The sequence below is a fragment of the Pezoporus wallicus genome, unplaced genomic scaffold (genome assembly GCF_028554395.1).
Source record: "Pezoporus wallicus isolate ANWC-B61680 ecotype Strahan unplaced genomic scaffold, APGP_CSIRO_Pwel_v1 contig_8548, whole genome shotgun sequence".
NCBI lineage: Eukaryota > Metazoa > Chordata > Aves > Psittaciformes > Psittacidae > Pezoporus > Pezoporus wallicus.
In genome coordinates, this window is record NW_026642624.1 from 99,586 (window position 1) to 122,752 (window position 23,167).

At 40.5% G+C, this 23,167-nt stretch overlaps 1 protein-coding gene across 2 annotated transcripts in view; it reads left to right on the forward strand.

Moving 5' to 3' along the window:
- MEGF11 (multiple EGF like domains 11) overlaps nucleotides 1-23,167 on the forward strand; it is a 265,950-nt gene that overhangs the window by 83,972 nt on the left and 158,811 nt on the right. For both annotated transcript variants that reach the window (XM_057430994.1, XM_057430993.1), the window contains one exon: nucleotides 5,338-5,430. In XM_057430994.1, coding sequence (XP_057286977.1) covers nucleotides 5,338-5,430 — 93 coding nt within the window. The remainder of the gene's footprint in view (nucleotides 1-5,337; nucleotides 5,431-23,167) is intronic.

Consider the following 23,167-nt stretch of genomic DNA (forward strand, 5'->3'; position numbering starts at 1 on the left):
AAATCTAGCCAAAAGCTGACTCCAGGCTTATCTAATGAAGCCAATATTGTAGACTCAGCACAACCTGGATTTAGGCCAGTACATTAAGATGGAAACACCAGAGTGGCCCTGAGTGAACAGATTCCTAGTGGAAAAGGGGCAAGCATCTTTTTCATCTTTTTTCATCTCCTGTGACCTCTCTGCAGTATCTGAAACCACTGGCCGTGAGATAACTGGTGGTTCACCTGAAAGAATCATTTTTTTTTTCCCCTAAAAGCAACACAGGGGACTGGAGGAATGTGCTAAAATGACCCAAGTTGTTCCAGGGACACATACGAAATAATGAAGGAAAACATCACTTTTTCCATTAAGCTTTGGCTCTGTATAGTCCAACACTATCAAGCTTGTCCTCATTTCAGTTACACCATGACACAAGCATGGGGCAAATTGATTAGGTGACCTGAAATTAGAATCCTAGCAATATAACAGAAAAAAACACAGGACTACCTTTGGCTCACAGCAAACAAATGATATTGATCAGAGTTTGGGTGAGATCAGTGTCTAGTGAAGAAATACAGGCAGAGACTGCTTAAGGGATGGCAGGAAAAAGTATCTGGAAGAACTTGCAGTCTGGGGACAATGTCCTTGTGCCACGTGTGCAGTCACAACAGACCCATTCATTCTGTGTAAGATGCTCTCACGTAGTAGCATCTGTATCTTCATTTAGCTATGTTTTCCATTATTATAATGTATCTACATTTCTTTATGCTTTCTGTCACCTCCTGGCTGCATTACAATCCCTGGGCAGAAAGCCCACAGCGCCCAGGGAACTCCAGCTAGTACGGAACACTCCAGCACGCCTCTTCAGCAGCTCACACTGCTGTGAATGAGTGCAGTTCATGAAGCTGGTGTCCTGCTTTCTACGCTGCCTTCCTTTAGGCTTTGTACTGCTGTTTATTTCCAAGATATTTTCCTTGTCTAGCGCCACAAAGTCCCACCAGCTGAAGTGGGAAAGAGATGGAATGTGCTGGGTGTGATCTCCTCCGGGTTCACTGCTGCAAATGTCACCACATTCCATCGCAAGCACAACACATGGGAGTCAGTCCGTACTTATTCCCATAGAATGAAACTCTTTTCTAAATGCATTTTACCTCTAGGAGAGAGGCTGAGAAGGTAATTGTGGCATGTGTTAGTTACATTGTGTAACGAAGTACAAGAAGGCAATGGGTTGATAACATGGGAATGAGCAGGGTAAACTCTGCAAAGTTCTAGTTTGGGTCCATACAGAGGAATGCAGCCCCAAGGAAAACAGAATCCAACTTTGGTGCCCCTCAGCTGAAGTAACTCTGCAATGAAAGTATTCTCCAGAAGAGTCTGCTCCACTCTAGCACTGTACTCCTCAACAGCAATATCCTGGCTATTTCGTCCCTTTGTAGATAAGAGAAACAGACAGCCCATTTAGTGCACCTAAATTCAGCTTCAAGACAACAATTAAAAAATAAGTGCTAGTGTTAGAGAAATCTATGCAGTCATTTCAGGTGTGAAAGGAGTTTAATCTTTAGGTCTGTTTCCCTGAGGATTGACCTTATACGTTAAAAAAAGCACTGTTTGTAATTATAAAAGGATTGATAAGCATCAAATGAATCGTTGCAGCACTTTTGTTGACTGTGTTCCATGCTAAGGAGCAGTTGCTGTGTAACCTTGAGTATGGCCAAATAATTCATGCTGAATGCATCCTTACGAAGATGGCGTTTTGGCAGGGCTTTGATGTAGGTCATTTTATTACCAGCCTGCATCAAACTACGAACTGATCTTCAACTCATGCCAAGAATGCTAATTATAAACTGATCAATGAGGTGCTGGATTGTTCAAGAGAACTGGTCAAGGGAAAATGCAGACATAAAAAGTCTGGAATTCCAAAGGTTGAACTGCTTGGGCTTATTATACTGGGAGGAATTATATTCTTGCATTAGCACAAGTTTTCTTTACTCCAGGGGCCTTTAGCCGAGTGTTGAACAGGACAGTGTCAGAAACTATATACTTACCTTTATTTTTCTTGACCTTTATGTGCAAGTAATTTTTATAGTTCCATTAACTAGTAAGATCATTTGCAAACCACTGTACAAAGTATATTATGAAGAATGCCTTAGGGACCTTTGTATCCTATTATGTTGAATGTTAATAGAATGAAAAATTAATTTAAACTCTAAAGATTAGAGCAAGGCAAGGCTTCCCTTTAATAGGGGAGATTCACAATTTTATTTGCTATGGTAAAACTTCAGAGTTCTACCCTAATACGACCTTTATATGGACCTTTACGGGCCTGACTGGAATCAGACAGTGCAGGAGTCTGATTATTTGCTTCTTTGGATAAAATGGGTTATATCAGAGCATCCCCTTTTAAAAAGGGGGGATTTCTGTGAACCAGGCAGATAGGATTAGTCCTGTGTAATTTCACAACTTTAAATGACTGTTTGCTAGTGAGCTCATAGCTGCTTATTTTATTTTACCTTGCTTTTAGCGAGCTAATAAACAGAGATGAGAGAGCCCACAGTTTCAAGGAGTGTCTTTACCGTGCTTGAGTCTTAATTGCGCATTGAACATTGTCATCTGAAGCTGTGTGGGACTTAAAACACCTAAAGCACCTAAACCCAAAGATGCAGTCCTCTACAGTACTTGTGTGTTCACTCGTAGGACACGGGGGAGTGGCTTTAAACTGAAGTGGGTAGATTTAGATGAGCTCTTAGGCAGAAGCTCTTCCCTGTGAGGGTGCTGAGGCGCTGGCACATTGTGCCCAGAGAAGCTGTGGCTGCCCCATCCCTGGCAATATTCAAGGCCAGACTGGAACTGGCTGAGCTTTAAGCTTCCAACTGAAACCATTCTGTGATTCTATGATTGCTTTAGAATGAGGAATACTATCTTGAGCCTTACTTGTAAGTCTCACATAGCACATGTCTCAAGGGGTTGGAGCACTGCTACAGACATCAGCACTTCTGTGCAGAGCTGGGTGATTAAATTAGCTTTATTAGTTTAATTAGTTATTAATATTTCATATTTATGTTATCATAGTTAAGTTGTAATATGTTTGTGTGGCTAAATCAAATATATCTAGAGCAGTAATAAGCAGGAGTTTTGTTACTTGGAAGAGCGAAGAAACAGTCACCATCAACCTTCTTGCTCACAAACTAGGCCCTGTGGTTTGAGCTGAGAACCTGGCCTGGGTAAAAGTATAACAAGTTGCACGTTTTACATGTAGGAAGAGTTATTATTGTAATTGTCCACACAGGCAACAGAAAAACCTCAGTGCTGATTTCCATACCTCTTGTAAAACTAGTCTGTAAGTGACATCAATGAGAACTGTATTCTCAGATACAGCTATAGAGGGCACAGTTTTCAAAGTATATCCCAGCATGCTGTGTATCTTTTAGCACGCTGTAGTTTTAATAACAGCCTAAATGTATGTGGATGTTCTTTATGTGGACTTGTTCTGGATAACCAGCCTTTTTAAAATGCTTGCATGAAGATGTGTATTTCTTTACTTTAAAGTCCTGTTTATCGAATATCCTGTCTTTAATTCCATCCTACAGCTGTAGATGAGGATGCCTCATATCTTCAGAAACTCCAACTCAAGTAAAATAAATGCCTAAAAGATGAGAACAATTAGTGACTAGAGAATTAGTTATCAATATTTCATGCCCTCTGCAATACTATCTAAACACAAGATATGAAATAAGAATAAATTGCCTTTTTGACATACAGCAAACCTAGGAAGGAAATGACTAATCTAGAAAGATCTTGGAGTCGTCCTAATGAGACAACATTCTGGTCATTGATCTCATGTGATTTGATGGATAAAAAGGAGGAAGATTTGTCCCGTAGGATTATTGAAAGTTCGCTTGTGATTTAAAATGGGATTTAAATACATCATGGATAGCTCAGAGGGTTGGTGTGATGACCCAAAATCAGAATAGACAGCAAAATGTTTCCATCAGCTTTGATGCCAGCATAAGCATGGATTCAAGATGTGATCTGATCTGGTAGTCCAAACAGAATGTCAAATACATGAGGTGTTGTTCAAATGGTCAAGACATTGTGGAATATGAGGGACTTGGATCTAACAGGGTGTTTCATATATGGAACCAGTGCAACTTCCAGAAGGCTTTAACTGGGTAGTTCAGCTGTGTTTTCAGTACAGCAGCACAAAGCTACTTCCCAAATCAGCTTTACTGGCCTCATTTCAGACAGGAATGAATTAATCTTTGTCTTGGAGTAAGAATTTTGTAGTCTGGCTTCAGCCAGTTCCTGTTTAAGTAAACACAATACCCTATTTCCCATTGAATATGAAAACACAGGGTAAAAAACATAGGTTATATATGAAATAAGATGTATGGTATCTATATTTGTGTGTATAAATTTCAATATGGTGATCTCATTGCCACTGCATCGTATTTGTTAGTAACTCATACATATTAGTCTAGATGGAAATTGTATGTTTCAATTTAACCATCCAATTTGAATCACTGACATGCTGAGTTTTTGGTAATGTCTTAAGTGGTAAAATGGAAACAAGGTAGTAAGCAATAAAGTTCAGCCTTTAAAGTAGTTATTGTCCAGGTTTTTTTGTATGTGATGGACATACCAGCATAAACTGAAAACTAAGACATTGCAACAGCACAGGAGAAGTCTTAAAACTATGAGCTGTTCCTACTCAGGGAGAGGAAAAGAAGATTCTCCTGTGTATATCTCTAGGCAACTGGCAAGGGAGACAGTAAAACCAACCAGTTTTTCATAGTCTGAACCTTGAGGATACTGAGCATTCAATAATCCAAAGTGGACAAATAAGATACAGAGCACTGTAGTTATGGAAGACTGGTGACCTTGAAAAGACAAGGCTGTCCTTACAGCTACTGCATCGTGTGGTGAAATTGTTTCTTTTCCTTGAGCTATTTTCTTACAAATCTATTTTGGATCTTAATATACTTTCAAAACTGAGTTCCATTTTATCTTATGAAAAGTAGCAACTTGAGTGCACTACAAGAAGCTGGTATTCTGTAATATAATAATAATGTCAGTTTGGTAAAAATTTTATCATGAAGCAAAACTGCCAACCAAAGTAATTTCTGGTGTTAGAGGTTTTCATTGCAAAGTGCTGAAGTGACAGATGAGTTATTGCTGTCAAGAGACCTACATTTTATTTCGGTCACTTTGTATTAATTAAATCTTGCAAGTAATTCTTTTGTGTGTGTTTGCTTTGTTTAATATTTTTAAACAAAAGATTGCTCTCTGAGGCATAGTTAAGTGTACTGTTACCAACCACTTACTATGTTTACAATGCTGTGCTTTGTTTCTTCCAAACAGCACTCTGCACAGAGGAGTGTGTGCATGGAAGATGTGTCTCTCCCGACACTTGTCACTGTGAACCAGGATGGGGAGGTACTGATTGCTCTAGTGGTGAGTAAAGATTTACAATCACGTGGTGGAGATTTATGCTGCTATGAAAGAAAAAGATCTTAAATAACACAGTAGCCTTAGAACTCGGATACTTTAAGTGGAAAAATGAAGTCTGTCTGTTGATGCTCTTAATGCTTTCACTCCTGTTATTAGGATACCAATGCAGTTAATATAGCTCTATTATGATCTTTTTGCTCTCTTAAACCTTTAATACAACACATTCTTCATTAAATACTGTGTGGAGTACTTGGAGTCGTTTGGAAAGCACTGTCTCTAGACAGAATCCTTGTCCTGTTGAAGGCAGTGGGAGTTTTGCCATTGACTTTTCACACAGCCCAGATTCTCCCTTCTGACTTGAAATCCATAACTTAAATTATCCATACTGCAGAAGTTAGGGAAATGGTAGAGGTAGGAGTTTGGCACCTTTGGCTGGGAAATTAATTCACACTTGAGGCTTTCAGTTCGTTCAGCTGGTGAAGCTGTATATGTCAAACTCTTAATTGGTAATGATAAGTTTAAGTCTGTGGTTAGTTCCTGCTGAAATGAAGCAGGCAGTGCTCTTCCCAGGGCAATCATCAGAGATGTTGTGCAACACAGGCCCAACACCTTATTGATACAACAGAAATAAACTTGTTAAATGAAGTCTGTTTGTGTGTCAGGGAAGTAAATAAAACTGCATCAAGAAAGATGCTGTGAGTCATTTACTGAATGAACATTTCATTTTGCTTTTACTTCTTCCCTTTCTACAAAATTCATTGGGATCTTAAGAAAGAGGCGTCATTACCAGGCAAAAAGATAAGGGATCTATAAAGGGAGGCATTAGAAGGGAATAGGACTTAAATGTGACAGAGGATGAACACCTCCAGAGGCTCAAGTCAATGGGACAGACTCTTGTCTGGTCAAGTCGTTGGTGGCTTGTCCGCAGCTTTGCTGCTCCTCAGAGCAGAAAAGGCAATAGGGAGGAAGGGCAGAAAGAAAGGCCAGCCTTTGGGGTTTGAAGCAACTTTTTGGGATTACCTGACAATGAAGACAAGGGAAAAATTGAGCAGCATCACATACTGACTATAATGATATTTTTAAAAAGAAAACTTGTAAAATATTGCTTAGGATCTCAGGAATTCATTTTATCCTCTGGTTATTTTTAGTAAGGGATATATTTAACCTAAGCGCCAGTGGGTATTTGTACAGTGCACTTAGAGAAGTTACAAATTCTAATAGTAAAAAAAGGCTCTGACAACATGGACATACCATATAGATGCATACATTTACATACACAGGTAGAGTAACAGCACTCCGTTCTTGGTAAATATGAAGAGGAAAGGATAAGGTATGAAACTTTAGAATGGTCTCGTGGACTAAAACTACCCAGTGACTCTTATTAAATTGCAGTAACTTGCAAGTGAAGATATAAAGAAAAAGAAGGTTTTTCCTATATTGAATATTTAGCTTTTTAAAGCAATTAGGAATATTAAAGCACTGACAATGATTGAGATAGAAACATTATTCATAACTTTTATTTCTGCACTGGGCAGCAATCCAGTATATTTCATTTATGAGGTTTCAGCAGTGGCAAGAGAAGCGTTAGCCAATTCCTAAATTAAATATGCCCTGTTAACTTTTATAAATGATAGCCCAGGATTAGCTTCAAAATTTAAGCTTTCATTTTTATTAATGTAATTAGTGTGTTTGCTGGACTGTAGTGCCCATTGTCTTCCATTCCATTTGTTATATGCTGGGCAACACATACGCTTGTCCTAAGGTCTGATTTGACAAGCACTGTCTGATGGAATGCCCATAAGTGTGAATGGCTAACAGAACTGGCTTCTGCTGCAGCTGAGAGCTGCTCACCTTTATGCTTCCTGATAGAAATTTGGATGACTGACCTCCTTCATGTTAGGAGATTTAAGTTTAAATTAAAAGGGATAGAACAGCTATCAGCTGAATGCAGTGTGTTGTTACTCTGAGTATTTCTGGGACAGAAGCTGAGAGCCTTTGCCTCACTGAGGTTAACCAGGTTTTCCAGACATGTTGATAATCCACATATTGAGTTGTGTCTTACTGTTATCCAGTAATAACGTTGAAAACATTTTTCACTTCTCCTGGAACAATGTAATACCTGTGCCTACGTTTTTCCTATTCCTTCATTAATACTGGGTGCCTGCTATGAAGGTTACATGTTTGCAGTGACAAATGTCAGTTGCTAGATGTTTCTGAGAGGTTCTGTAGGGCTGTGCTGTGAGTAAACTGAAGCTATTGCTGTCCAAATGCCACCTGGCTCCCGCCGAGGCCACAGAACTCTCTGAGATGCTCCTCAGTATCAGTGATTTTATTAAGTCTCAGGCATACTGCTTTTAATGTTGGCTGTTTGAAACTCTTGTACTGGGAAGGCGATTGCTTGCCCAAACACTCCCTTTAAATTTAGAAAATCTCCCAGGAGCTGTAATTGTTTCCTGAATGTTCTCTCTTGAAAACAGTGTTGGGAAGTGGACCTGACACTGGGGGTTTTCTGCTGTCATTTGGGAGAGATCTAGGGACGCTCACTCTTTCTGAGGTAGTATTTCAACGCCCTGCAGATGAGACCATCAGAACTTTCCAAAAGTTATTTATATAACTTTCATTTGGTTTGATGGGTGAAATTCAACCACAAACAGAGCTCCAGCACAAGGTCCACATGTCACTTCCAAACCAGAAGTCAGATCCAAATGTTTGTACTTTTGGTGCGTAATTTGCCAGGAGAGGGTCTGAATTCTGCCCCCAAGCACAGATTTCCAATGGGAGGCAAGATTCTGGTGTCAAACACAGCTTCCCAGTGCTACCATTCTCCATTGGCTAGAATATACTCAGTTAAATGTTGTGAATAGTTACAACTACAGCCTGTAAGGCATTCAAACACCTTAATCATCATTCTCAGATGTTCTTTCATGCTTTCCTAAAACTCAGCTTGTAAGACAACATGGCTTGCTATTAGGAGCAGCTTCCCAGTGACTGATCGTGGTACATGTTAGAGTTCAGCTGTTGTCAAGGTTAAAATAACTTCAGATGAATTACTAAACAATTATAAAAAAGCCCTGTGCCATATTCAGCTCTGCATGCCTCTGTACCTGTGTTTTACAGCATGCTGTGGTACATCTGTCGATGCCCACAGGCCTAGCCTTGATTTCATGCTATAAAGCTGCAATATATTAAGGCTTGATTACCATAACAATAAAAAGAGAAGTAATGAGATATTAACTGAAGAAGCTCCCAAACAAAATGTTTTCAAGGTTTTAATGATGCTAGAAATTAAAAGGAGAAGTTTTTAGAAAAATACCAAACCCATACCTTTTCCCTTCCCTTTTAACTTGTTTTGATAACATCGTGCCCATTTTGTCCGTGCAGTCTGTGCTGTTGTGTTTTTTAAATACAAAGGGAAATTGCAAATGCTCTGTGTGAACTTATCTGCTCACCTGTCCAATTATTTCAAAACAATTAACTTCAAACAGTATGATGTACTGCCTTGAAGTTCTGGTAGGGATATAATTGACTGTTGGTGGTTACCTGGCCTATTCTGGGTCTTGATAACAGCCATCTGTATCTGCAAGCCTTTAGGCCCCAATCCAGCAAAGCACTTAAGCATATCCTTAAGTTGACATAGAAGTAGGGCTTTTCATCTGCTTTAAATTAAGCAGGTGTTTAAGGAGGTTGCTGAGTCAGTTTAGAAGAAACAGCTAAAAAGACCTCAGTGAAATCTAAGCAAGCATCTCTTTCATCAGGCCCCTAAGGGATAAGGTGATTTTCTTTCACAATGTGAAAACTCATCAGGCAGTGTCACTGAAGACCATTTTGACTTTCATGAGAACTTGTCATTGCAGAGAAGATCACAGAAATCTTTCTGCTTAATAAGGGATTTGCAAAGCAGTGGACAAGAGGTAGGAAAAAGAAAGTTCCGAGCAAGAGCCCTGAATTAAAAGCAAGAACCTTCCAAAATTGTGTGTGTCAGTTTGAGAAATTTCAGAGTAGGCAAACACAGAGGTTGTAATGGAAAAATAAAGTGGGTTTCAAAATGTTTGCTTTGCTGTTGGGATGGGGAGAAAATAGAATAGTGTACTTAAGGAGATGTTGGCGTAACAACGCCAAACCGTCTTCCTTCATGCTATGTCCCTTGATTACAACACTGCAGCCAGACATAGGCTGGGCAGTAATGTACATATACAGATAACACAATCTTCTTTGGAAAGGATGTTTTGTACAAACTGTCATTAAGAGCAAGAACCTGCATCATCTTTATCTCTTTGTCAAAAATAGCCAAGGTCATGACAACAGCAAAGTCTAACATCACAGCAAGATCACATTTAAGGGTAGAGCCCTGGAGCAGCTGGAGTGCTTCAGTTCCAAGACTTGTGATGAATGAGGACTGCAGATACTTTGCTAAATCTGAAGGGCGGTTGCTCAGCAAGCTATGAAAGCAATGGCAGATATCTCAGGAAAAAAACAGAGTATTTTAAAGTGAGTCTGTGGTGTTTGGGGGCTTGATTTTGGCTTCCACATTCTTAAAATAAAAAAGAAATGAAGCTCAAAGGAGAGATTCCTGGTTTGCAGATACAGGCTCAAACAAAATCAGGGACTGATCTGGAATCATTAATTTTCTATGCTCAGGTTTTTAGGATAGGGCTGACTGGGAAACCACCAAGGCATCAAAAAGATGCAAAGGTGGGAGACCTCAGCTGTCCTAAACTGTTAGTGGGCAATGAGTTGGATTCAGGGCCTGTTCCTGAAGGACATCTGTCCCTGTTTCTTGTGGGGGAATTTGTCTATGCTGGGGGTTTGTACCGCAGTGGCTGCCAAATGAGGTGACAGAACTGAGTACAGGGTTTCTGTTTCCATCAAAGCCAAAGTATTTCATTTGTCATTCCAGCTGTTGAGTTCAGATGCAGTTTTTAGAATGTTTAAAGTCTTGAAACTTCCATTGGGATCCAGACTTAATTACTGCTTTTGCTGAAACAGAATTCCGTATCTATGGCACGTGGACTTTAAAGTTTTAATACGCTTTTTATTTAACCCAAGCTCAAATTGCAGCTTAATTCTGATGTGATTTGCAGGCTCAGTGACAGCTACATTGTGCAAAGACATGCAAATGTATAAACCCAAGTTCCAGTGAGGCTCATACAAAGATCTTTCTGTAGCAATTATGGAGTGGAATAGATTTCTTTGTCTTTCAGTTCTAACCATTTGCTCTTCCTTAAACTTCAGAAACACCCATCTCCCTTCAATCACTGCGGAGCTGGTGCAATCAGGTAAACAGCTTGTGTTTAATTTTTGCCTCTGCTGGATGTTGGGCCCACGCTCCTGGGCTGGCGTGCCCAGGTTGCATGTGTTCAGCAGTCTTTGGCACAGCCCATCTTCATAGGCCCAGCCTACGCAGGACAGCCTGTATCCAGGGAATAGAAATGTAAACACAAGCTGCTGTTCAGTGCAGTTACTAGCACAGCAGCATGTCCTGTATGTATTTTTACACAGATAATTTGGCTGCGTTAAGCTGGGCTAATCCATCATTTTTCATTTGGTGGGAATATTTTGTCTCCTGCTGAAGCTGTTAGTATCTACTCCATTTTTTGTGTCGGTTTCTCCTTGCTCTGTGAGAGATAGGATTGTATCCTCTCAGGTTCTGTAAGTTAACTGCTTTGGAGGTGCTGTAAGCTTATGGGAGAGATGAGCCTTGGCTTTTTCCCACAGTAACCAGGGCCAAGCAAAGGGCAACAGCTGATTCTGGAAGAGAAAAAGTAGATCCAAGATTTACTTTGAGAAAAAATTGCTTTTTATACTACTTCTGCGTGACTCATTGATGATCAGTAGATCAGGTGCCAGTTATTCTAAGCTGTGTACCAAAGTAAGCAGAAAATAGAAATTCAGCACCCTGTATCCCTTTACTTGTCACCTTCATCTTCCCTGCTGGAGTGTGGGAAAGGACTTAAATCAGCTGGTTACTTCTAAAGCTTGAGGTAGTGGCAGATCATTTCCCCCCAGCAATCTCAGCCCTCCTTTGAGATGCCTCTTTTGAATGGCTTTGAAGATTCCATTGAGCTGACCTGACTGGCTGCTTCGGTCTCTGGAGTTCTGTCTTCCAATGTGTTCCATTGCTCATAAGGCTTGATCTAGCAGTGTACTTCATGTGTGTGAATAGACCTTTGAAAGTCAATAATGACTAACCTAAGTTAGATAAATGCTTAAGTCATTATTGAAATTGGAACTTAAGAGACTGGGGGATGGGGGAGGATGGGAGAGGAAATTACACTGATGAGGATCCCATTTAGGGACCAAGAGTTACTGAGGCTCATCCAGGCTGAGCAATGGCAGGTTTTTCTTTCAATGAATTACCCCAGTTCAGCTCATCAGGAAAGGGAAGTTCCAGCCCAGTGCCAGGTCTCCTGCTGAGCTGAGCACAATATACAGGTCAGGGGTCTGAACGTACTCCTTACTCCTAGACAGAGATGACTTTTTGACCTACCACATAGATGGGTACCAGAAGATAGAGATGTGCTAAGAAAATAGTTTGGGTTTGTAGTGTAAAAGGCCTTCAGCTGTCTAATAAAGATTTAAAAAAGAAATAAAGTGTAATGTTATTAGGATAAGTCTGCACAATTGTATGCAATTATTACAATATTACCACAATCATCTCCTCTGTTAAAGCATCCAGTTTTTTGCATGTTTGGCTGCTTTGGTTAAGAGATAAGCCCATAATGAGTTATGTACTGGAGTGAATATTTGCACAGAATTCAGGTGATCTGTTAAAACCATGCTTCCCATTTGAACTCAGAGCAGTTGCTGATGAGGCTACTGCATGCTAAGAGTTTGTCTTCTGTATTGGCCTAAGGTAGCAACATCATTTTGGAGCCTTTCTCTAAAGAAGAAAGGGAGTGTAAAAAGTCATTTAAATTTCAGACAAGAGAGGTGAGTGTGAACCTTTGGGAGCAAACAGGGATATACATGGAAGCTCTCTACCAAAGCAAGACAATTGTGTTGAGGAGGTGTTTGTAACTGAACAGGGTACCTACCCTCCCGAAGCAGAGCCCCACTGTATCCTGAGCACCACTGCCACATCTGGAAATGAACTTTATCATTCTCTTATCTGGGGAATGGCTTGATGGTTGACTAAAACTTTACAATTTAAGGATAATTTTCAGTAAATGAAACCATGGTTACTAGTACTGAATGGGCTATATGCATTCCTGCACAGGTGTTGTGTGGTTTTGCAAGGGGGAATTTGGCTCCCATACATCTTTCCTTGGCTGCTGAACTGGTGAGAGCAGAGGAGACTTCATAGAATGGCAGTGTATGTGTGACAAGTTGTTAGTTTTATTAAGCTGACTGAGGTTTCTCTCACTTTAGACAGGGTAATAGCTATAAAAGAAAGAACCTACTAAAATACCCTTTTTAATGAACTGAATTGCTAATGCTAAATTTCATTGCTGGTGCATCTTACAATAACGTGGCTTTAAATGTGCACTACACAAATGAGCAGACTTTAGATCAATTTAAAAGTGCCATTGGTATAATTTTATGGCCTGGTCACAAAAAAGCTGTCACTTGGAGAAAAGAGCAGAATTCACTCTCCCAAAGTGCAGGCAAAAATCTCAGATGTGGATATCAACTCAAAAGTATTCCTGGGGTTTTTGCTTACTAGCAAGCAGAAAAAAAGGTATAGTGGTCCCTGAGAAAGCTTCTTAACCACTTGTCTCTGTGGGAGGTGTCATGAGGTACTTCAAGGAATGCTTGGAGATTGCAGAGCTGAGCTCACTGTCCAACACTAAGGTATCAGAAAATACCCTGGGAGCTCTGGCAGGCTGAGGCCACAGCTTCTGAGCCTGGAGGAGCCTCAGGCCTGCTCTGACTTCTTCTGGGTTAAGAATAACTATCTCCAAAGCTGTGTGCTACAGCTGAGAAGGACCCACTCCATGGTCTCAGGATTTTTCAGAAGATGCTGCTGTTCCTAGGTGCAAGACTGCTTCATGGGCAGCCTTTAAATGGTGAAATCAAAATGGGAAACAAAAGGTTTCATTCAGAAATAAGACTTGAAACTTACTTCAGATCTCCAGCAGGTAAAATGTGCTAGAAAATAGCAGTCATTCATCACCCCATGTTAGATACAAACCTTCTTGTATAGTGATATCTGAGAGCTAAGGCAGAGTCAGTAGATTCATTCTAACAGCATTGGTGAGCATGGCCAAGCATGGGAGGGAAGGTTGCAGGGAGGAAGCACATAGATCTGCAGCTTTCCCTGTCAGTGGTTGTCTCGTTCAGCTGTAAGCTCCAGCACCTGCATGCAAAGATACTGAAATACTAGATTTCAAAAGATGCAGCTGGGTGTATTTTAACTACACTCTGGCTGCTGTACTGAACAGCTTTCCAAAAGTCAGGTCCATATGGTTTGTGTCCCCTCCCTTTCTATGCCTGCTCCATGACCTGGGGGTTATTATAGGCAGTGCCTTTGCTAAACGCAAAGGTTCCATGCTAAAGTTTCTCCTCCGACCTCACCCTGATTTTGTGTGATCTTAAATAAGCCTCCACAAGGTGGGTAGGCCTTATTTCTTTTTGTTTCCCATGGGAGTTGAATATAGTTCTCATGTGGATATACTGGATTTCCATCGCAGAGCTGGAAAAGGAGGGCAGGCTGCAAGTGGTGTTAGTGAGAAATCAGCCATCAATTAACATCTTTACTAAAGATGAATGTAGCTGTAATGTGCTGCTGGCCTTGGGGTCTTGGGTGGGTTGCTTTTAAAACACAGCCTGGAGGCAGCTTTACTAACTTTAGAGATGTATGATCAGATCTGCAGAAGTGATGCAACATGACAGTTTAAAATGAGGGAATGATAATGCCGGTCTACTCCATTGCCTAATGGAATCATTCTGGTTTTTATTGTTTTAAAAGGTATTTTCCATGTCAATAATATATTTGTGTATGAGTAAGAAACCTCTTCTAGAGCAAAACCTAGAGATAAATGTGCCAATGTACAGGTAAAAATCAGGTAAATGTTTTCTTTGGAGTTTCTTTTTAGTACAGACTTACAATCACTTGCATTTCTAGTAGCTTCTCAGTGCCAAAACAAGGCCATGATGACCTTAAATCACTATGTGTAAAATGAGAAAGTTTCAGAGAGTTTTCTTTGTTTTACCGTTGTCTGTGCTATTGTAAGTGTGATAGCATCCTTTAGAAGTGAAACATGTTCAGAACTTGCTCTGAGAAATCCTGTTCTTCTAAATTACACTCACAAAAATCCGTCCTCAACCCCTCCATTGATACCCTATTTGTAGTCCTTATTAAAGCACTGAAAAGGATTTGCCACAGGAGCAGTTATCTTGTGTCCCCAATGAAATGAATGTTTGTTGACTGCCTGTCTGCCTCAGTGATTTGAAGAGAAATAATGAAATAGCAGAGGGCGTAACAAGCGCGTACCTGACTGGGCTTTGTCATCTGGGCTTTGGCAGATCAGAGTCTTCCCACTACTGCTCACAGGTGAGCATTTTGCTCTCACTGCTAATCTAGCTTTGGCAGGGAGCATAGAGGGGCCATGGTTATCTGTAAGAAAAAGAGCACAAAATGAGGCAAGAGGCTGTGACCAAAGGAAATAAATGAGCAGATGGTGTGCTAGCATCCCACCTGACCCTCCACAGGGGCCGCTTGTAGCATAACCACCGCTTACACACATGTAGTTTTGAAGAGAGGCCAAATCCAAGAGGAGCAAGGGGAAGGTGATGTGCATGGGAGCATGGAATAGAAAGCAGTGGAAAAGAAAGATTGAGACATGACAAAGAAGGAATTTCTTGGGAAAAAATAAGCAAGGTGAGACAGCAGCCAGAAGCAGTGGGGGATAGGAAAGGAGCTTAGTGGGCAGATACCTGGACTTGGGACAATGAACAGCTGAATTCAGATGTTTTGCAAAGTGAATGTTATGCTGCATGTGAGGCACCGAGAATTTCAAGAGCAGACGGTTACTGTACTGGCTGGTTCTACTAAAAACAAATTACAGATTTTGTCCAAATAAGAAAGTGAAGTGGAAAGAAAGGAGATGGGATGATGGTGGGAGACATAACAGCCAGGGCATCATTGCAGATTACAGTGAATTTGAGAGGACAAAGGGACTGGCAATGGTAAAAGCAAGGGAAAACTCAGCCTGTCAGGAATTGCCTCAAATGGGGAAAGCTGAGGTGCTTTTTGTCATGCAAACAATTAAGTAAAGAGAGACAGAACCTAATGCTTGCAAAGTGTTGGCCTTAACCTACCAGAAAAGGGATATAGAGGTGAAGTGCTCTGGTTGAAGTGGCATTTGTCTTTTTTGGTGCTGGAAAGGAAACCTGTTTAAGTGTTTATGAAGGGATGTAAACATCTATACTCTAGTAGTCATCGGGACTGTAGCTTCAATAAACATTGTTTAATGTTTAAACACAATATACTGAAGTGGGATGCTAGAAGTTATAGTGCATTCAACTGCCAAAACTGCCTTTTCTTGGCCTGGAAGTATAGAGCAGGCAAAGAAAGTGCAATTTTCAACAGTCAGGTTTTATTCTGTTACTGACAAAAATGTGCAGTGAAATACCACAAATTGTGCACATTAAGGAAAATTTCTACAGTCAAAAGGTCACTTATATTGCTGTACTCATGAGAATACTTTACACCTTCAGTCTTAACCCTTCCTTATACCTTGTGATCGTCTTGAATGTGGAGTCTATAACTAGCACATCCTCCAGTTATTTCTTTACAGATTAGAAAGACTTGATTGAGTGCAGAGAAACTGCAGGATTTTCTTTATTAAACATACTTGTGTTAACCCAGCAGAATACCTGGAAGTCTGGGAGTGAAAATGGGAGTTGCAAAGATCTGAATCCTCTTCAAGAAAGGATGGCGAAGGCCATTTGTCAGGGAAGCTGGGAAGAGACCCAAGTGTCACACCTATGTGTGTCGTTCTCTTTGTAATGGCAAGAACTCATGAAATATGATCAGTGACCTAAAAGATGAGTAGAATCAGATAATAACAATGTATGTTGAGTTGCTGGGTTGTGGAGTAAAATAAAAAGAGACCTACTGTTACACATAAATTTATGCTCAAAGAACTATAAGGAGTGCACTGAAGAAAGGTAAAAAGGAGAAAGCTTGTGAGAAAGATTCTCATCCACAGCTACTTTGTAATAGCAAGTTTTATCCACTTTCATAGCTTTGGTGTGTGTAGTGCTAGAAGGCTTTGGGCCCCGTTAGGAACAACAGTAAATGCCAGATCAAAATGATGTGTTGTATTATTACTGAGAGTATTTTATATCGGGAAGATCTTTGTGGGCATCAACCAGAAAGGAGAGATAAAACAGTCATTCTTTGATCTTGGAGGGTGGCCATTCAAGAAATAAGTCTCTGCAGTTCAGCATTTTCAATAGCTTTCTGCCTGTGATATGGTGCCTATTCATGTAAAGGCCAGAGACTGCTGGGCTGTGGAATGCTTACACATATGTGCATCAAATGCAGGGTAGATTGGGTAAAATTAGCCTGCAGAATTCAAATTTTAAAAGAAATAACTGGAAACATGAACATGAAACAATGGGAATTTGTGGTAGTAATAGGGGCAAGGACTTCTTACCCTTACTGCCTGCTTAAATCTCACCTCCCTGAATCCTATGTACAGAGTTGCAGTGTTCTAGTTATGTGCAGTATTAGTAAATCATAAGAATGGATTGCAGGAGAGTTTTTAGCCAAGGACCAATGTCCGATCCCCTGTCTTGCTTAGATTGCAGTGATAGTTTCTTAAATAAATACCAAAGCCCAGCAACAAACTGCAAGAGGAGGAGGGCTTGGAGAAAGACATGAGGATTTTCATGGAAGGTCCATTTTTCCACAGAGATGCAGGGTTTGCTGCAGGGGTGGGAGGCAGGGAGACATGACATATGGTTGTTGAATTCCTGGGAACCCAGAATAACTCTTTGTTTCATCATCTGCTTTAGCCTGTCTGTAGTGCTTCCCAGTGTCATAGTATCTAGCTCAATTGGGATAGCAGTAAGAAAACACATGGATTTCTGCAAATATGATTTCCACCTTCTAGAATAAATTCAAGCTGCTTGAATTCCTTAGATTCGAGTCTGGAGATACTGGTAGAGGGTGGTAACCCTTCCAGACTCGATGGGGTTATGATACATCTTGAAATACGAGTTTGAGGACAGAGCCCAATTCGTTTTCAACATCAGATGAAGAATTACTTTTGTCAGAGCTTATTCAGAAGTATACTGGGTGGAAGGTCTTGTTATTGATCTTATTCATAGGATCTGATGGTGGTGGCCCAGTTCTGGGTCTCCCAGGGACCACCACAAGCAGCTGGGCTTCAGGCCTCTTTGGAGGGCTTAGCTTCACAGCTTACTGAGATCAGTGAAATACAAGAAATTCCATCTAAGGATTAAAAGCCTATTTTACTATAAGGGCGATTAAATACTGGAATAGTGGCTCAGAGAGATCATGGGCTCTGTCCTTGGAGATATTCAAAATTCAACCAGACACAGCCTTTGGCAACCTGTTCCAACTTAGCCTGCTCTGAGTAGCGGATTTGAACTAGAGGATCTCCAGGGCCCCTTTCCACCTCAACTATTCTACAGTTCTATAATTCTATGAATTCTTTTATTGCTATAACTTTGTTGATCTCTGAATCAGAGCAAGGGGCTCACTGAATTGCTATATGTGACAGAAAACATAGAATATGTAAGTAGAAGGTCTGAATATTCTAAAAGCCCGTGGGAATCTTCTGCATATGAGAGCAGAACTTCATTATGGTGAGCCTATCCAAAGAATTATGTGGTTATTCTCATTTTGAAATCCTGAAATGCCATGGAAATTCTCTTGACAGGATGGATTTTGGGTATAGTACTGGAGTTCCTCACTCATTTTCAAGAATTCAGGCTCTGTTCCCAGCTCTGCTTCTGGACTGCTGCATCATTCTGGAATGTATCCCATTCCCTCTTTGTATTCTATTTGCTGTTTCATAAAATGGGGAGCCTAACCTCCTTTGTGTGTGATACTGGTGTTTCTAGATGAAAACTGCTGCAGAAGAAATAGGTGCTATCATTAAATTAGAAAGAGCAAATGTTGTGTGCTCTGTAGTAAACGTATGTCCTGTCTGGCAGAAAGAAGTGATGTTAATTAATCACTTTGACATGCAGTCATGATGTGGCAGACTGTATTTTACATATCCAGATGTTGGGGTGTTCTTCTAGGATGCAACATGTTTGAATGTATTAGGAGGTGCATTTTTTTTTCTTTGTGTATGACTATGACAAATTGAGGCACAGCCAAGCTGCTAAGTTGCTTGAAGGCATCTTTCACGCTCCATCCATTACATGAGTGATAGATGATATTAAACCTCTTTGTGAAGAAAAACACGTTGTAGATAATGGAAAGGAAATCATCAACACTAATATTTATCCCAACTTGGTTTTGTCTCTGCAAGACCAATGTTTTTTTAATTTACTTTTCATTCTCTTTTGCTTCATTTGCTTTGTTGTTGCAGAGGACATCTTGCATCTTGGGAGAGCGTTGGATCACATTTTGATCACAGTTTTGTTAATACAGAACTACACAAGTGGAATTATTCTGCATTCATATCAATGGCAGTATGAATTCAGCCACGTCACTCAGATATTTAAGCTCAATATTTAACATTTCTGAGTTGTTTATTATAGGTACAATTATTTTCATCAGAAATTTCTTCTAGTCTGATTACAGAAGGAGATTGAGGTAATCTCACGTGTGCCTCATGTCTCCTGCTCACCGGTTCCCCTGCATCTGGTAGATTGGTAGAGAGTTCAAAGCCATCGACTTCTGCAAGTGTGCAAAGTATTCTCTTGATGGAGCAGAGGGTTAGATGGCATAGGAAGGGTCCATTAATGCTCAGCAGGTGTGGCAAGGGAGGGACATGGAGAGGAGGAGCTACAAATACTGCAAAGATGCATGAAATTATAAGGGATTTGATGGATGAGGCTGGCATTGCGGTAATGGGAGAGCAGGGAAAGAGAGTACAGACCTGTACACAGGAAAACAGGCTTTGTTATGTAAAATTTCAATCTCAGCTGATTCTCTGGATCTTAGCAGATGCTATTTCAGGTATGGTTTGGAATCCCAGTAATATGACTACGTGGCCAGCTCACTGCCAAGGAAGGAAGACACTTGCCCTTGAAAGATGCAGGGTTTTCTTTAGTTCTTTATTTTTCAATGGCCGGTTTGTTTTTCCTTTAGGCCAGTTAAGAAGAAATAAGCAGGCAGAGTCAAGATGAGAACCATGAGGTCAGATTAGCGAGATTTACACTCTGGGTGGATGGATGGATGGATGGATCCAAGTGTCTTCTGTGCTTAGTGTTGAATTGGTTCTGCAGCTACTTAGGGCAATTTTAATTAATATCTGGTGCATGAACGTTTAAATGTGCTGACTTTTCCACATGGCATTACACATGTAAATGTTCTTCTATCGTATCATTTTTGTCTTTGCCTTGGTAATTCTTGAGGACAGCCTTTAAAATTCAATACTAATTATTTCTTCATTTAATTCATTCTCAAATAACATTTCCGTTCTCTCTGTGTTTTCAGTAGGAATTAATTCTTTTTCTAAATTATTCTGTGCCCTGCTCGATCCCCTGTGCAAGTCCTGCAGGCTTTAAAGTCCTGAAACTGAAATTATTCAAACTACATAAAAAAAGGCCAGTAAAGCAAACAGTGTCTTCTCTTGGTATTAGCTTATGGACAGTTCTTCCCTCCTTTTAAATTTTTCATAGAGAACTCCTTAATTGTCTTGTCACATTTACTTACCAATGATACCAAGATCTTTGATTCTTTCTTGGTGTATAAACTAGCCTCATATTCAGATACTACTGTCAGAAATTTGTTACACTGGATGCTTATATTTTTATGAGGCTTATTCAGGAGTAAACAGGGCTCTCAGTGGAAGCAGGACGTTCAGACTAACCAAACCATTTCTCAGTTTAAAGGTTTTCCTCTGAAATCGGAGGGCAGAGGAGAAAAATGACTGATTTTTTAGTGTTATTTACTTTGATAAGCCATAAAAATGAATTGTTTCCATCCAGTAACAGGACTGTCTTTTGAGAAGATGCTCCTTCCAGTTGTCTTTTAACCACGCAGTTCCTCAGATTAAGGTACAGGATGGCTCCACTCCTCATTTGCAGTTAAAAGCTGCCATACAGCTGCTCTGCTGCAGATAAAAGTCCAAATTCTACTTTATCTGAAGTCTTTCACACATTAATAAATAGGAGTAGCAGTGTAGCATGTTAGACTAAAATAGAAACGATAAAGTTCTATGTCAGAGCAGGTTCCAGTCTAGAGCAGGAAATGTTCTGACTCTGTCAGTACCATTTTCTATGATGCTTCCTGTGCTTGTTGCACAGCACAGAATCTCCACATTTCTTTACTGAAATTGAATATTTTCTTTAATGAAATAAGCAATGATCAGCACAGGTACATGAGTCATTCATCTTACATACGAAATTGAGAGTTTTGTAACATTCAAGAAAGGCAAGTTAAAATTATAGTGAATTAGGTTAAAAATCCTATTTTTCTTTATTATTGAGTATTTCTTCTTATACTTCCATTACAATGGGATTCAGGAGGGACACGTTTTGAAGTTTTCTCTTTGGTATACAGCCTTTCTGTGAAAAAATTACTTTGTGAATGGAAGCCTGTACACTGAGCATTTGCAGCGATGCTCAGTCCTCCATGAGCACATTATGACATTCCTCTACCACTTGAATTTCACTGAAGACTTCAGAATGGGACTCAGATCCAGCTCCTATCCATCCTAAATGAGATTTCAGTAGTTAATTGATGGGGTGTAAGCTCTCTGCACAGAAAATGAACTTTACTTTCCCTGTACACTGCATAGAAAATATGTTCATCACCATCCAGCCACTCCATGACTGATTAGCTTCTCTTTACTTCTCTCAGTGTCTTCCTCTAGAACCACATATTTCCCAGTTTCAATGCAGAAATGGAAATCAAATGTCAAACCAGTCTCTGGTATTTCAGAAGAGACAGACTTGAAAACCAGAAACATGACCAGAAGAAATGTTTAATGTTTAGTGTGGGCCACTCCTCAGATAGCCACAAGCTGATTCTGTCTGTGCAGTTCTGACTGTAATTGCACTTTAAGTAAGTGAACAGAGCAGCCTCAGTTGCAGGATTGTTTGTTTTACTGTAATTAGGTAAATTAATCAGTACATTAGCTTCCTAATGCCCAGCACTGTTCTGAAGTGAATTGCAGATATTCACTATTTTGATAAGATTTAAAGAACCAAAACCTCCCCAGCCGGTCAGTGCTGCATGGCTACAAGAGCTCTGTAAATGTGTAAAAGCTTTAAAACTGCAGAAAGAAAATATACAGTACAAGGAAAGTTACACTTGGGTTATTTTTTGGTTGTAAGAGAAAGAAACAGGTTGTTTGAATTAGTTATTTCACTTGCATCTAAATAGACTCATAGAATCACAGAATGGTTTGTGTTGGAAGGGACCTTAAAGCTCATCCACTTCCAACCCCTGCCACGGGCAGAGACACCTTCCACTGGAGCAGCTTGCTCCAAGCCCCTGTGTCCAACCTGGCCTTGAACACTGCCAGGGATGGGGCAGCCACAGCTTCTCTGGGCACCCTGTGCCAGCGCCTCAGCACCCTCACAGGGAAGAGCTTCTGCCTAAGAGCTCATCTCAATCTCCCCTCTGCCAATTTAAATCTATTCCCCTTTGTCCTACCCTTACATGCACATGTAACAACCATGTGCCCTTGTAAGATGTAAATATGTGAGCATCAGTGTATAACTAGCCTTGGCCTAACCTGTAGTTAATGAAACTATATTTCAAAAACATAATGCAAATGGCTTCCTCTTTGTCTTTTCTCTGCTTCCAGTGCTCCCATTGGCATCACTTATATAATCCCAGAAGTTACCTTCTGGGTGATGGTTCTGCCAGTCTTTTTAAGGTCCAGAGTCTCCCTTACCGGAACACTTTATATGCAGCCCCCTGATGTTAACAAAGGGACATCTGACAGTTAATGGTAAATGTAGAACGGTGCCTTAAATGAGGCTTTCTGGATTCTCCCGACTCATCCACTCTTTGATGTCAGGCTTTCAACAAGCTGATTCTCTGGACGCAGTAAACACGAATCAGTTCCTCTGTTCTAGTAGTTGGGTGCCATCCTGTATCTCATTAGAGAAACGAGCTCACAGTGAACAATGTCACATTAGTAAAACTTTTTTGTCTCTCAAGTAAATAGAGGGCAGAAAGCAGGCTGGTTTTTCTTCATTAGGAAGGGAACCTGGATTTTTATCAAGGCATGGCTGGCATCACCAGGTCCTCAAGTACCCTGGTCATGAGATGCTACTACCACAGCAGGCTGAAGTTAAGAAACGATCTTTTGTGCTGGATCCAGGTCTTTTGTTCCCATGGCCCTCTTCATTCCCTTACTGTCTCCCTTACATCTAATTTTTCTCTTGCCTCCTGCTTTTATCCATTCTTTTTCTGTGCTCCCTTATTGCCCTTAATGCCAACTTACTCCTGGGTGGAGGTGCATCAGATACCTTTGCTCTCACCCCCAGCCTGCCTTACAGGCAGACAGAGGCCACAGCCTGGTTTCAGTATTGGCCTCCTGAGCTGGCAGCTCTGCATGGTGAGCTGCCTTCATGATTGCATATCCACTGGGCAGGGGGTAAAGTGAGTTTCAAGGAGCTGCCTACTGTTTTA